Source organism: Lasioglossum baleicum, chromosome 11, assembly GCF_051020765.1.
Source record: "Lasioglossum baleicum chromosome 11, iyLasBale1, whole genome shotgun sequence".
Lineage (NCBI taxonomy): Eukaryota > Metazoa > Arthropoda > Insecta > Hymenoptera > Halictidae > Lasioglossum > Lasioglossum baleicum.
Window position 1 is genome coordinate 17874856 of NC_134939.1, and position 15177 is coordinate 17890032.

Below are 15177 nucleotides of genomic sequence, written 5' to 3' on the forward strand. Positions count from 1 at the left end.
ACTAGCGCCAGACCCGTTCGCTCGTTAAAACTCTATTCACTATTCGAACGATAATCGGCAAACGCGATTTTACTGCCTCGCATTAGTCATACGTGGGCGAGGCGAATGTGTTCATTTTAATGTACGTCAAGTGCGCTAAATGTCCGCGAGGCGCGAGGTTTCAGTGAATCTTGAAGTTTCGCCGAAACAAATTGCTGCGAACTTTCGGGCGCGTTTACACACTGTTTACACGGTGCCGAAAGTTTGGCCGTTCGGGTTACGCGAGTGGGGAAGGAACTTGGGATCGAAACTCACCAAGACATCTTGCAGCAGCTCGTGCTCGTCGAGAAGTATCACCTTGCAGTGAAGAAGACGAGGCCTACGGCTTCCGGCCGGCCGAAGTCCAGGACATAGCCACTCCACCACCATCTCTTCCTTCGGCAGCCCTCGTTTCCTTTGTGATTCCTTCCTAGATTTACTCGTTCATCCGCTCGTCGGTTTCGGTCATCCTGAAAGACGAGGACGACGCTGTAATCCGATCAAAACTGTCAACCGGCTTGTCCGCGTGCGTAGTGCGTGCTGACGCGATCTTGCGAACACGAGGACTCGAACCGCAAACAGTAAGACCCAAAGAACGATCTAGCAGCTCGCAATACCGAATGGCCATTTTAGGTGGAAAAAAGGCTTGTCAAAAAGAGATGTAACTTTCATTGTATTCTTCTTTGGGAATAGACATTTTGTCAAACAAGATTAATAGAATTAATAGAATTAATAAAACTCGGAATTATATTCATTACAAAGAAAATTGTGTCAGAGCAATAAATAAGAATCTTTAATCTCCTACAGTGGAGGGTGTCTCACAATCAGCTGGAGGAGGCCACCTAATCATACCTCCTTTATTTTTAATGGCAGAAAAAAAATATTTTTCGCATAATTTAAATGGTATCGAAGGAGGAATATCATAGAAGAACAATTTCTTTTGTCCGGTTATTTTTTCATAGTTTCTTCAAGGTCATCGTTATTTTTTATCGGGAAAACTTGTAATTTTTTTTATTCCATCTTGTTAATGACTTAAGCATATCCAAATGTATTTTTTCAGCCACTATAAAAATGTGCGATTCAAAATAAATTGGAGATATTTAGGTGGCCTCCTTCACAGTTCAGACACCCTGTATATTAATATTCTTTATTCTTTATGGAATTAATGGTTCTTTATCTTGAAAAAATTACATGTAATTCAAATATTTTTGAAAAAGTTTTTCAGATACCATAAACTTGAAGACTGAGACCTCCGCTTTACAACGACACCACACACACAAGTTGACATCATCAGCTCATCCCATGTGTGTAGAATTTTTTCCTACCTAGTTAGGGGGCATTGTCTACAGTGTGCAGTGTGCAACGACGACCTGTGCAATCTATGCATCGGAAATTAACTTGAATGGCTTCGAACATTGCTGGTATTTCCCGATGAGAAAGAATAAAATAAAAACTGGGACTAATTTGTCCGGTAGTTGTCAATGGTTCAAATGCTCTGCGTCTGCAAGGCAGTGCTCATATTTCCCGGTGAAATAGAATAAAAAATGGAGACTGGTGCTTGATTAAAAACCTTTTCGGGGGCGATTGGAACGAATAGTGGAAGTGCGTGACGCAATTTACGATTCCGAAATTAGATTGAATTCCCGATAAGCGAACAGAAACTTGTCGTTTTATCGTGCGTTAGCACAGTTCAGTGGAGTTTCGGCGCCGCGAGTACGAGGCTAGCTGGAGTTGGAGAAGCGACCGGAAGTCTATTGTCGATCGAACGACTCGCTGCGCTGGATGAATGGACCAGAGAACTAGAAACGCGGGGACAGTTCCTCGAACTCGGCCGCGCGTTTATGGTTCTAAACGAAACCAATTAAAATGATTCCCGAGAATCGGTGAACAAACGTCCGAATTAAATAATGCCATTCAGAGGGGCTTTGAATCACGTGAGTTCCGCGCGCGAGGCAATAGAATAATGAAACATTGACGGATCGCAAAACGAGCTGTACGAACAAGACGACCGAGAGAGTCGATTCGATTCGATTCGATTCGGTTGGAGAGAGCCGTGAGCAGAAAAGAAGACTGGTTCGTTAATCAGTCAGCGGGAGGATACCGAGTATACGATCCGATCGTTAATCAGACGGATATCTATCGCGTGTTCCACGGGATCCGCGAACGGGACACGTTTCTGCGACTAATAGAGTCGACTCTCTATATATAAGAAGAGGAGCAACAGGAACAAGAAGAAGACGGCCGAGAGGACGGAGGGGACAGGCGGACACGAAACCGAGGCGAATTATCTACATAGATCTCTCGTGGACTGCCGTCCAAGAACACGCGTAGAAGAATGGGACGACCGGCTCAGAGCAATTGATTTCGTGATTTCGTGATATCTGACCGAGACGAGCCGACTCGACGCGACGTCGCTTTTTAATCGTAACCTAATTCGCCGGCCAACTTTCGAATTACTTTTCCCCCAACGGGGCGCAAAATTACCTCCATTATTCAACGGATCCAGCCAATTTCTTATTCTCCATCCCCCAGGGATCTTCTAAAGAATCGCTAGAATTGCTAGGACAATTTTGAAGAATCTAAGTGATTTGTAACAACTTGTGTTGCCATCTTTCAATTGGAGGTTTCAAAAGGTTCGTTATTTGAGAGAAACAAGAATTATCGCCAGAAAAGGAATTCCTAGACCGGGATCTCGCTCGTAATATGATAGAGCAAAAATCGATTAGCGTTCGCGCGCGTGCTGTAAAGCTCTTTTTGGGCATGTGCCGCGGCGCGGCGTTCGCAGGAATCGCGGCTGGTAATCACGTTCTCAGTGGCCGCGCTCCTAGAAACGCGTGCAGGTGTTCATCAGGCTGTGGACTTGTTAAACTCATCCCGCAATACATATCGATTTCGTCCGTGGCGGGTTTCCTCGTATAATCAGTTTTTGCGTGGATCGGCGCGCGATGCGTGCCTCTCTCGGAGAAGGCATTTTAAGTGACGCGGCGCGGCGCGGCGAGGCACGGCGAGGCACGGCGAGGCACGGCGGTGCACGCGTGCACGAAGATCGTCAGTCGTGTGACGAGGAACGTTTGGGTTTACTAGCATATGTCGAATAGACCGTCGCGTCGTGTTTGAGACGTTGTTGGTTTGCCATTGGAACTATGAGCTAACGGTACACGCAGGCCGAGCGGCGAGAGCTGTTTACGATTTTTCAGACGAGGATATCCACGAGCGAGCGGGAAGCTAAAGGTGTCGAGGCTCGAGGCGTTGGAAATAAATTTCCGACTCCGATTAGCGAATCCTCCGAAACGGGTCGAACCTGTCCTCTCCCAGTAGCTCGATCATAAAAACCGCCGTTGGATGATCCACGGCCGTTCCTCGAGAGCGCGCGCGCACGCTCTCGCTTCCTCGCAGATCCGGTTCACGTTCGTTTCGCGAAACGTAACGAGCCACGGGAGCCGCCGTGGAAATCACGTTTATGCCAGTTACGTCGTGTTTATCCTCGTTCTCTTCCTCCTTGCCTCTCTCCTTCTCTCGCTTTCTCTACGGTGACGACGCGCCGAGAAAGAGAAACAGCGAGATACAACCGCCGCGCCGCGCCGTGTCTTAAAGAGGAAATTAACCGAGGCGCGGCACCGCGCGCGCAGATTTCGCGGTGTCGATTGTGCGTCTGTTCCCTGAAACTCGTTATGTAAATACATAATGCTCATAGTGCGGCAATTATGCGCGGATAGGGGCGTGCATAAATTTGCCTCGATACCAGCGCAGCGCATCGTCCCGAAACAAACGCGTCGATGGCCCCTGGAATTTCGGAGCTTGTAAACGGTGGGAATTTACGGGGGTAATTGGTCGAGTTTAGCGCATACATCTTAATTTTGTAACGATACGGCGCGGCGCGGCGACGCGTTAGCCAGCCCTCACCCTCTTGCACACTCGGAGAAACTATTAGGTTGGAGGGGAAGTAAGGTAATTTTGCTTGTGTAGATCAAAAACATGTGTTGCTAGTGAGTCATTGGGAAACAGGAATTTAAACATATATTTTTATTGATTCAAATGTTTTCCCTCCAACCTAATAAAACTAACGGTCCGGTAATATGAAATTCTTCGGTGTAATCTTATGACTAGACTGTCGATTTGATGCATTTATGACAAAAATGGGTAGTTGCAATTTAACACAGTGAACAGATTTTGAAAACATCAATTTATTAGTTACGGCTTATGACGTCATTAAAGAATGAAAGAAATGATTACTTGGCGCTTGTTTGTTGCAGTTGATAGAAACAATTTTTATTTTGCATAAAGTTCCGCAGTCTACTTATGACGTTTCGGATATGTTACCACTGTGTTGAACAACAGCAAAACGACGGATGACCCGTTTCATGGGGAATTAAATCGAGGCGCTACACCCTCGGGCAAAAGCAACCGGCCAAGGCCAAGGCCAAGGCCACGGCCACCGTCGTCGCGCGCAAATTGTAAATTATTATTGCTCCTCGATTATTCCTACGGTATCGCGTTTCGCGTGATTCGCGCTATCGCGAGATATTTATAACGCGTCGCCGCGCCGCGCCGTTTGTGTGCAGGCGATAGTGATGCACGGCCGAACGAAGAAACGCTGAACAAAAAGGGCAAAGGTAGCGAGCGTACGGTACATCGAGGTGGATCCAGTCGCTTGATTGACAAACGCATTAGTAATATAGGCGAGAACGTCAGGGATTTCTTTTCAACGAGACTGTCTAGTCCGAGACCAACTTGTTTGAACAAGTTCTAATCATTGCAACCGTACAAGAATTCGTAGTATGTAGAAGGGTATCGTAGTGCATTTTCGACGAATGCTGGAATCATTTGGCTCGATCGCAACAAGTAGAAAATGACGGAAGAGAAACTGTGCATGATTGCGCAGTCTAATAACCCCGATCAAACGAGGCGATGTCGTAACGATTGTCAACGGTACTTGAAATTATATGGCGATCAACGATCTCCTCGCGCCGCACATGGTGTGACGAAATGTCTCGAAGAAGTTTGTTTGTTTAGAAAATGAATAATGATTAGACTGCGGATTATTATGCATTTCGCGGGTAAGGAAGAAATTGCCTTGGTGAAATACGTATACATACATACATGTACGTATGTAGAACAGTGAAAAATTAGAAAAATCTAAACATAGTGTTGTGTTGTTTTCAGGTGTAAAAATACTATTAGGGGATTAAATGGATTTGTATTCAACTCCTGCTGCTCGCAATCGCTGCTGAACATTTCTATTTTGCATAATGATCCGCAGTCTAGTAATGATGCGTGTGTAACGATTAGACTGCGGATCTTTATGCAATATATGAAAATTGACTTGATAAATTAAACAACATAGGAGCCAAATAGAAATGTAATATTTTCTGTAATGATATTAATAATTAGCTGAAACGCGCGAGTACATAAATATTTTTAACTCCTTTTAATCAATCTGTCCACCTCTCTAAATAGCACGTACTCATTTTTCCCATAAATGCATAAAATCCGCTGTCGAGTAATGATTAACTTGTCAAAAATTCAGTACAGTATACATATATGTATAAAGCAGAAGCAAAGTTCAAGATTTTTGATCGCCGCGCGCCGTCAGGTGATTTCGTCCCACTCGTGCGTCATTCCGATTCTTTTCGAAGATAGCTCGTCTAATTACTCTTACGGGATTTCTGCGTGTCACGATGAAAATCTCGCACTCGGCCGATTATTTTCCAAAGTTCTTCGGGTCTGGGATAGAAGAGAGTTAAGCCTGGTGGGAGGACAGGCCCGAGAAGAAGCCGGACCCAAATAAAAATCGCGTATAAACGTTGGCGGGCGCGGCGCGGCGCGGCGCAACGCGCAATATATCAGCCCTGAAAAGAATGTCCCTACGCTCGACGAATCGCTAAGAAAATTAATGGCTCGTGCTTTGCATTCTCGAGGGAAGCTTTGAATACCGAAGCCACTTCGGAGTAGACTTCCAGGTTCTGGCAGCGGACGAGTCACCAGGCGGCTACCGGTGATCCTCGGTGTGTGCATCTTCTCCCTGCGATCGTCGTCGCGGTTTTGTCAACGTGTTCACGTTTTATTCATTAGCCGACCGGCTCGCCGCTGTCACGCTACCCGATGAATTATTTTATTCGATTGCAGGCTGGCCGCGGCCGCCCGCGACTCGCCCTCAAAACCGATACACAACCGTAACATCGTCGACACATCCCCCGAAATTTGAGGACACGTCGGTTCGCGTCGAGGTTCCACGATCTTGCGAAAAGTCTATGGACTACCACGAACATTACAATCGATTTCGCAGCTTCTCCGATTTCGAACTAGCATTAGTAAAGTAATTTATTACCACACACTGCGGATCTTTATGGATCTTTATGCGAAATAAAAATGTTCTGCATTGATTGTGGAAAGCAGGAACAAAATAGAAATTGATTTCATCCCTTATACATATAATGACTTTGTTACATCGAAAACAACGTTATAATATTCTTCAATTTCTCGAATCTTTTACTGTTTTATATTTCGGACAAACAACTTCTTCATAAATGTATAAAGATCCGCAGGCTCTAGTGAAATTGATTTGCAAAAGGGTGAATTTTTCCGACACTTTTCTACAGATGGGTACAGACGTGTTTTAATCTCACGACTGTAAAGAAAATGTTACGGCAAGGGGTTAATAAATAAAAGCACATTTTTTCGATTACTCGATTCCAAATTATTAAACAGAACGTCTTCGATTATATTACAGAAGAAGAATGCGAGGAGCCTTGAAGACGGTTCTGCCTCTATTCGTTTAGCAGACAAAAAATTGCTGTACCATTGTTCATAACATTGTTTACATTATTACGTATATGTCGGTATCTAATCAATCACTGAGGTGATTCACATTCTATGAGGTACTATCTCAATTTCATATCCATCAAATGAAAATGTTCATATTCAATGAAATTTATATTCTAGGTCGACAGAAATGGTTAATTTTCAAGTTAAAGTACCTCCGACTGCAAAGGGTTATACCGAGAGCCGAGTAGAGCTTTTTGAGAGAGAAGAGAAACGAACAGAGTCGTTGTTCCTCAGCTTTTATCGCGATTGACTTTCGCGAGCCCCGGTTGATAGAAAAATAATCAGGGTCACGTGTGTCGCTTGTCTATCCTTTTCTCGTAGCCAGAGGCGTAATACTTGCCCGTCACGTACGGGTACGTTTTCAAGGGATAGACACCCGTCATACAAGTAGCCGGTAGAAGGTCAAGTACACCTTTTGTCCTCGTGTCGCTTTTAAAAATCCGTCTGTTCAATGTGCCGAACTGACGAGAGTGCCATTGAACTCCGAAGAGGCCGCGAGAGCAGACGGCACACGGTTCTCGGCTCGATGCATCACCGGGGAACAGGTTTCGAATACAGAATCCCTGAATCTGTCCCGGGATAATAGAAACCGACGGAGCTTACCGAATTGCCATGGTTAACCCGTGTCGCGGAATTAATTGCGGAGGGCCGTGCCTCTATCAATTAACGCGCGACCGTTTTGCTATTTGGCCATGACTGTGACTCGAGGCTGAAGGCCGCCGCGCCACGCCGCGAGCCATTACAACAAAAGATTTCGGATCGAGTGGAAGCCAAATAGCCTCCGACGTTGTCTACTATGTATTAGGTTGCAGGGAAAATTCTGTCGTATTTGAACGAAAACATTTGAACCAATTCTCTACCTGCATATGTAAAATACGACAGAACTTTCGCTCCAACTGTATCTTTCTCGCGCGAATCGAGCGTTTACGAACCGGGTCTTACGAATTCTTATCGAAATCGGCGCATCTGGCGAAAATGCAAATACTCGAGTTTACGTTCCAGCTTTTTAACGGAGATTCTCGGACAGCGATAGCCACAGAGCTCCGGAAAACCGGTGATTTTTTGCCAAACTGTCGCGCGCTCGAAGATAGTAACCATCGAACTCGCAGAAACACCGAACTCGCAGCTGCGCCACGAACATTCCGGAGGTGTTGTTTAATTAACCTTCAATTACTCGCACTCCACTTTCTACATAACTGGTTACATGGAGCTTTACATATATCGCTCGAACAGTAATAAACTTTCGTGTGGTCGACCTTTGTTTATGCTTGAAACTCTAAATTTCATGTTTTCAGCATTTAAAAGTTAACCAATTTCGCGCGACTCGTGTTTCACGAACGAATAACCGCGAGTTCGTGTTGTTCCCGGATTTTCCAGTTCGGAATCACGTGGACCCGCAGAAAACGCGCAAACGCAACGCGTCGCATTCGTATCGCGAAACGACATTCGGTCGTTTTATTCGCGTGCACAACTTATCCGTGGAAAGAAGAAGCGGGCGGCGCGGCGTACAGCTCCGTAATTGGTGCTTACAGCTAATAGCCCATTGTCTACCGTAAAAAGAAGCGGGAAAAAATGTTTCATTTATCCGGGACGTTTTCAGAAGCACCATCGCTTCGAAAGAAAACACGACGTCGACGACGACGACGGGTCTCGGAACACAATACGGAGTGCGTTCTCATCCCACGTTTTAAGGATTCATCGATCGGTGAGGAGCAAGGAGATGGCATCGAATTTGTATACCGACGATCTATTTTTCCCGTTCCACGAGGAAACACAAAGGGACACACACCGTAACGCGACGTAAACGCGGGGTAACGCGTTCATAAATAAAACAATTCGTCGGTGCGACGCGTAACAAAATCTGAGAGAAGCCGAGAGAGGGAAAACCTTGACGGCGAAACTATCACTAAAACTCACCGAGTATAATAACTATATGTGTTTCTATCCTTGTCGAAATCCTAATGGATTCTATCTTGTTGCGTTCGGAAGGTGATCAACAGTTTCGGAGCGAAATGAAAAGGAAGAGCAATCGCAGACGGTGTATAAGTTCGTATGAACCTCATCGGCGACGTTCAAATCCAGAATCGAAGGGGCACTTTGAACGCTAACGCACTGTCTACTAACAGCCATCCCAAAACTATCACTGAAACTCACTAGTTATGGTAACAGTATATGTTCCCATCCTTGCCGAAATCGTAACGGACTCTATCTCGTGTTCAAAAGTCGACCAACAGTTTCTCGGAGCAAACGAATAAGCAATCGCGAAGACGGTGTATAAGTATTTACGAACCTCGTCGGCGACGTTCAGATCCAGGATCGAGGGTCCGGTGTCGGCGTGTCGATCGGCAAAGCACGTCTCACTGGACGGGTCATCACACTTCCGGTACCGGCCGGCGGATCCACAGAAATCCCGGGGTTTCGACGAACGCGCGCACGACGAGAATTACGGGTCGAGCGGAATGCAACCCCGGTGTGTGCACACTGGCGAGAGAACAAAACAGAGAGGAGGAGCAGCAGCAGCTTCAGCAGCAGCAGCAGCAGCAGCAGCAGGAGGAGGAGGAAGAGGAGGAAGAGTAGGAAGAAGAGGAAGAGGAGGAGAAGTAGGAAGAAGAGGAAGAGGAGGAGAAGTAGGAGAAGAGAGTGCGTGTACGCGACGACGTGTATTCCGAGCGCCAAGTGTGTTCCTGTTCGTTCACTGGACGCGGAAGAAGGAACGTCGACGGCAGTAGCGGCTGGCAGGACGGCGATGCGTGCACTGTGACATGTCAGGTGGTGATTTTGGTCTGGCGAGCGAACGCGACAGGAACTAACGAACGAACGAACGAACGAACGAACGGAGGCTCGCGTCGCTCCGCCTCGCCTCGGCTCGCCGCGACTTGAACTGACCGCGCAGGCAGGGCCAACAACAAGGAGGAAGGAAGTCGGGATCGGCGATCGATGACACCGCTGGATTAGACCGGAGGAGAGCGGAACGTGTGTCAGGAGGAGCAGAGCGGAGCAGAGCAAAGCGGAGCGGAAAACAGAGGACCCAGAGAACGTAGCCGGCGAACGAACAAGGAGAGAGCGAGGCACCGCACCGGATCAGGGCAGTGGCTTGGCTCGGACCAGACTGAACCGAGTGTACCAACCGAAGGATCCAAGATATGCCTTTACTTTGCGCGCCTTCCTTTCCTTTACCTTTCCTTCGCCACGCGCTCCGTCTCCCTCCCGTGGACGCTCGTCTCGTGCTGTTCGCTCACTGTTCGCTCGTGTGTAGAGCGGGAACAGTGACGTACCTCGACCAGGCCCCGGGCCCCAAGCCCCCCTTCTTCTTCGTTCAAGAACGGAGAACACCGAAACAACACCGTCTCCCGTCGACAGCGCGGGCCCCGAAATTGCACCCCGTCACGCAACCACCGAAAACATTTTCAACGCGATCCACTCTGCTCGAGTTGTTCCGCGATTATCCCTAACTACCTCGTAGATTGCCGCACCTCCCTCAAACCCTACCCTCAGCGAACCCCACCCCGTGGGACCTCATCACAACATCCTGAAGGATTTTTGACGGCAAGCGTGGCGATCTCGGTGAACGCTTCCGCAACACAATGTGAAGCGAAACGAGCACGAGTCGCAACACTTTAACCCTTCTGGCACCCGAAAAGAACTCGGGATCTTTGCCACTTGTTCTTTTTTCGAGTCGGCTGAACCACCGTCTTCGGTTCCACGTTTCGTGAATCAATCATTGTACACCCGTTCATGTTCACGAAGCGGAGCCGAAGAATTTCGAAATTGGTTGCGGTCGATTTTGGGACGGGTGGGGTGTCTTTTGAGAAAACAATTTAAGGGCTAAGCGAAGCGAATTTACTTGAGTAAACTACCTAGAAGCTGTCTAGAAGCTAGCTCTCTTCGGAATACAAAGAGTTCTGCATCGAAATAACAATAAGAGAAATAAAACTGTGTCAGGTTGGAGGGAAAATTCTGTCGTATTTGAATAAAGCAGGTAATTTTGCTTGTAACTGGAAAACAGAGTGAGTGATTGGGAAAAAACAGGGATTGACAGGTTATCTGAAAGATGGCAATAAGTTCTTAGAAATAATGGAAATTATATCATTGAACAATATTAAATACATATATATTTGTAATATTTCCACGGAATTTTTTGTACGACGATACAGACGGTATTCACGAGATACCGTACGATGAATGGCGTGCATTTTCGCCACGGGGCGTTCCAAGCGAAAGATACATCTCTGCGTGTAAGCGTAGCATAGCTGTCCCTCTGTCTCTCTCTCAGCCGATGTTCACCTTCCTCCGTGGAGGACCTCGGCCTCGTGCCCACCATTCTTCCTAATACTCGCCAGCAGGAAGAAACACAAGTCCGGTAAAAAGCTGTTGTCCCATAATGTCTGTGCAATCAACTCGACTTCCTAAAAATAAAGGGAACGCGCACGTCCACGACCAAAAAGAAAGGGAACACCGACCGACGGCATAGGCCCTTTTGAATCTGTGTTCGCTGAACGCCGTATTAAGCCACTTTTCTGAATGACACGCAGCCTCGCGCCCCTCCATTTCAAAGGGTTTTTTATTCGGGAGCTGCGAATCGCAACGGCAGACAGGGAGTAGCCGGGCTATGTATTTGCTTCAAGAAAAACAAGTAAATCGACGCGAAAGCGTTCCATTTAAAACAGGTGTTGCGGCGGGTGCGTATTTCCGCAACCCACCGTGGCGCTTTCGAACATGCCCGGTATAACTTTTAAAAACCGTCCGGACAGGGAGAGCATTGCGTTTTATTGGACCGTGCGCGAGAACGTTTAACCCTTAGCACTAGAGTGGTGACTCTGTGGCGCCACTAAAAATTCCTGTACCATTATTCAAAATATTGTTTAATCAATGCCTAAACATTTAGGTATTTTATGGTTTATTATATCAATTTATCAGGTAGAAACGATTAGAAGAATTTAAGTACATCCGCATATATTATTTCCAACTGATCGCGAGGTGATTGAAAGGAGAAAGACATTTTTATGCGACCTCTGATTCTTGAAATTGAAGCAACCATTTTTGCAGAAAAATCCGCAGCCTATTCAATACGAAATCGTTTCTCTCTTACCACCCTTTAAGCGTACCCCTTGCAACGTATGATTTCTTGTACGTGCATATAAATTTTATTAATCAATTGGAAACGGAAGAGAGCGATTTTCCGTTTTTCAAACGGAAATTTTTTCTACGGTAGCTAAACCGCATTCTTTTAATAACCATAATATTCTAACGTTGCAGCATTGTAAAATACAATAGCGTGAAGAAACCCGGTTTTCGATATAATTTTAGATTTGTCCCGTTAAAATTTCTCCTATTCTATGCATGAAATAGCAGTTTTCTTCATAATTGATTAATTTTACTCTGACTTCGAGAGCACAAAATCTGCAATTTTACGATTATACAACCTTCAACACACATACAACATCGTTATTTTAACAAGTGATACTCTTTTAGATTGTCAAGAAACATTTTTAGAGATTGCGGGGCGCCTTATCCGAAAGGGTGTTTCTTCAAGAGGGCGATCTATAGATCTCACCCCCTTCCCTCTTTCCAGAACCTCTTACTTCTTCTTTCCCTAAGAGATTCCCTCTCCTTACGCCTTACACCATATGGTAGTATGGTAGCTGGTCTTCGTCTGTGCTTCGTGTGGTTTCCCTATTAGTTTGCACATTCGGCCGTTGATGGCGCCATGGATCAATATGGTAACACCATGGACATAGGAATCAGTGCTTCGATTGAACCCAACTTTTTTCGTACGATGGATGGCCGCTAGAGGCGCTGCGCGGAAAGACAGTAACGTATCTACTATTGGGTAGCAGAGCGGCCAGAGCCCTGAGGCAGTTATATTGGCGGGAATGTATCGAAATAATCTTACCGGACAAAAAGACTCCAGGACGTGTCCTACGAGTTACAAAATATACACAAATACACTTGTTATACATTCATTTTTCAGAATCAAATCATATAAATTTTTTTAAATTCTGCGGGGTGCTCAAGGAACCCCATTTCATCTACCCAATAGTAGATACGTTATTGTTTTTCCGCGCAGCGCCTCTAGCGGCCATCTATCGTACGAAAAATGTTGGGCACAATCGAAGCACTGGCTCGCGGTTCGTACCTGTTCGCGCGCGGTTTGTTTTCCCCCCTTTCCTTTTTCTCTCTGTCGTATTGTCGGCTCGCGTGTACGGCGCGTGCTTCTTCTTTGAGTCCCGTTTCTTTCGTTATTGGAATTATTCGTTCGCTATTAGTTATTACGATTCCCGGTATTCGTCGCGAGCTCTGTTCTTCGTCCCGTTGTCAGTTGTTGTTAAGTTTTCTTATACTGTTCGCAAAATTCAAGTATCAACTTTACTTGTTCTCTACTTTAATTATTATATCCATTTTGTTCTAGTGATTACTGCGTTAACTAATTCTTGTGTTATTTTATTTCCTAGGTTCTGCTGTCGTGTTGCGTTCTCAGCTCATCGTTATGGCAGAGTTTGATTTTGAGCGTGTGTTTGCCTCGTATTCGCGTAATGATAATGGTCTAAATAGAGGTTGGTACTGTATTATATTGATAGATAGATAGGATTTCTACCGTTCTCGCTTGCGTGGGCATTCGTGACTTCTTTATTGGTCGTGCCCATGCAAGCTTTGTTTTTATTGTACTAGATGCTTCGTTGAATTACTCTTATTGCAATCGGTTTGTACTTGATTACGTGATTATATATAATTTGTACGCGTGACTTGAGTAACTGTGTTTCTGTTTTGATTTGTCGTCTAACGTTCCCTATTCCATATAACTATGTTCCCCTAATTACTGTTTTTATTGTTTTAGATGCTGCGATTACCCTACTTCTGCTTATTCGCTGTCCGTTGCAGTACTTGTTCTATACACGTTTTCATTCTACGTTCGCGTGATGATTTTGGCTAGACATTGGTACTGTATCTTTATTATCGTTCATTTCTCTGACAAGATCAAATTGTTTGGCGTCAGTGCAGGCGTTCGTGACTTTTTGTTGATTGTGCCAATGCGAGGCGGTATCTTTACTGTTTTGTGCTTCTATGTTCCCAACCAGCACAGATACAGCTCAAAGATGGCAGAAAGATATCTGCCGCTAGACATTCAGATGTCTGAAAGATGTCTGCGAATGTCTCCGGAAAGTCTCTACAGGGGCTCCGGAAGGTCGTTTGTTACAAATTTGCCTGTCTTAAAGTGGTCTTTAGAACGACTGTTAGTCGTGTTTCAGGCATTGTAGAGACATGTTCCACGACTCTGTCGGGCATCTTTTAAGCAACTTTCAGATGTCTCTTGAGCTTGTTAGAGAGACGTATTTAGGCGAAAAGGGAGTGGGAGGGAAAAATCAATTTACGATAATAGTTTAAAGTAAACGAACAAATAGTTTATTATAATAATATATGTACTATATTTTATAATGTATATTTTAATATTATTTACTATATTATAATATTATATCTGTAGTTGTCAGGCAGAACGCCACATGTCACATATACTTTTTTCTGGTAAATACGTAAATCCTATACTCTAAAATTCAATTAATGCATAAACTGAGATTTTTGAAATTGTGACATGCGGCGCTTTTCCTTACAACCACAGATAGACAAATCATTAAAATTAAATTATTAAAAGTAAAATAAAATACTACATTCAGAATAAAGTATCACGCACTTAAAACATTAAAATTAATATACTTAAATTAAAATATAAAAATTGAAATAAAATATACAATACGTAAAGGACATGTGAAGGTCAACTTAATTTTTTTAAATGGAATGAGGTATTTTTTAATACATCAATGATGCAGCTGGACCTATGTATGTCGAAAAGTTAATAGTTCAGGAGATATTTCAATTTAAATAACTCTAAAATACCATTACTGTCGTACTAAGACGTTACATAAGTAAGTAAACACTAACGTAGCATCCTCTCGCACGTGTTTTTACTCGACTAGCCTGCGGGTTGCATCCTCTCGCACGTGTTTTTACTCGACTAGCCTGCGGGATGCATCCTCTCGCACGTGTTTTTACTCGACTAGCCTGCGGGATGCATCCTCTCGCACGTGTTTTTACTCGACTAGCCTGCGGGATGCATCCTCTCGCACGTGTTTTTACTCGACTAGCCTGCGGGATGCATCCTCTCGCACGTGTTTTTACTCGACTAGCCTGCGGGATGCATCCTCTCGCACGTGTTTCTACTCGACTAGCCTGCGGGATGCATCCTCTCGCACGTGTTTTTACTCGACTAGCCTGCGGGATGCATCCTCTCGCACGTGTTTTCACTCGACTAGCCTGCGGGATGCATCCTCTCGCACGTGT

General features: G+C 45.1%; 1 protein-coding gene and 1 long non-coding RNA gene across 9 annotated transcripts in view; one reads left to right on the forward strand and one right to left on the reverse strand.

Annotated features, from left to right (window-relative positions):
- LOC143213783 (band 4.1-like protein 4) overlaps window positions 1-10031 on the reverse strand; it is a 64159-nt gene extending 54128 nt beyond the window's left edge. The window contains exons 1-2 of one of the 5 annotated variants that reach the window (XM_076433995.1): window positions 9134-10031; window positions 295-488 (exon numbers count right to left, since the gene is read on the reverse strand). In XM_076433995.1, coding sequence (XP_076290110.1) covers window positions 295-408 — 114 coding nt within the window. In that variant the 5' untranslated portion in view covers window positions 409-488; window positions 9134-10031. Of the gene's footprint in view, window positions 1-294; window positions 508-9133 lie in introns of those variants that run through there. The other 4 variants (XM_076433993.1, XM_076433992.1, XM_076433994.1 and 1 more) reach the window with 4 other exon arrangements.
- LOC143213789 (uncharacterized) lies at window positions 9906-14544 on the forward strand. Of its 4 annotated transcripts, none has more exons than XR_013010033.1 (3): window positions 9906-12971; window positions 13296-13397; window positions 13679-14544. It is a non-coding gene; the product is annotated as an uncharacterized LOC143213789 (long non-coding RNA). The 4 variants fall into 4 exon arrangements; XR_013010032.1 differs by having other exon boundaries at window positions 12926-12992; XR_013010035.1 differs by lacking the exon at window positions 9906-12971 and adding an exon at window positions 12999-13200.
- Window positions 14545-15177: the final 633 nt, after the last annotated feature.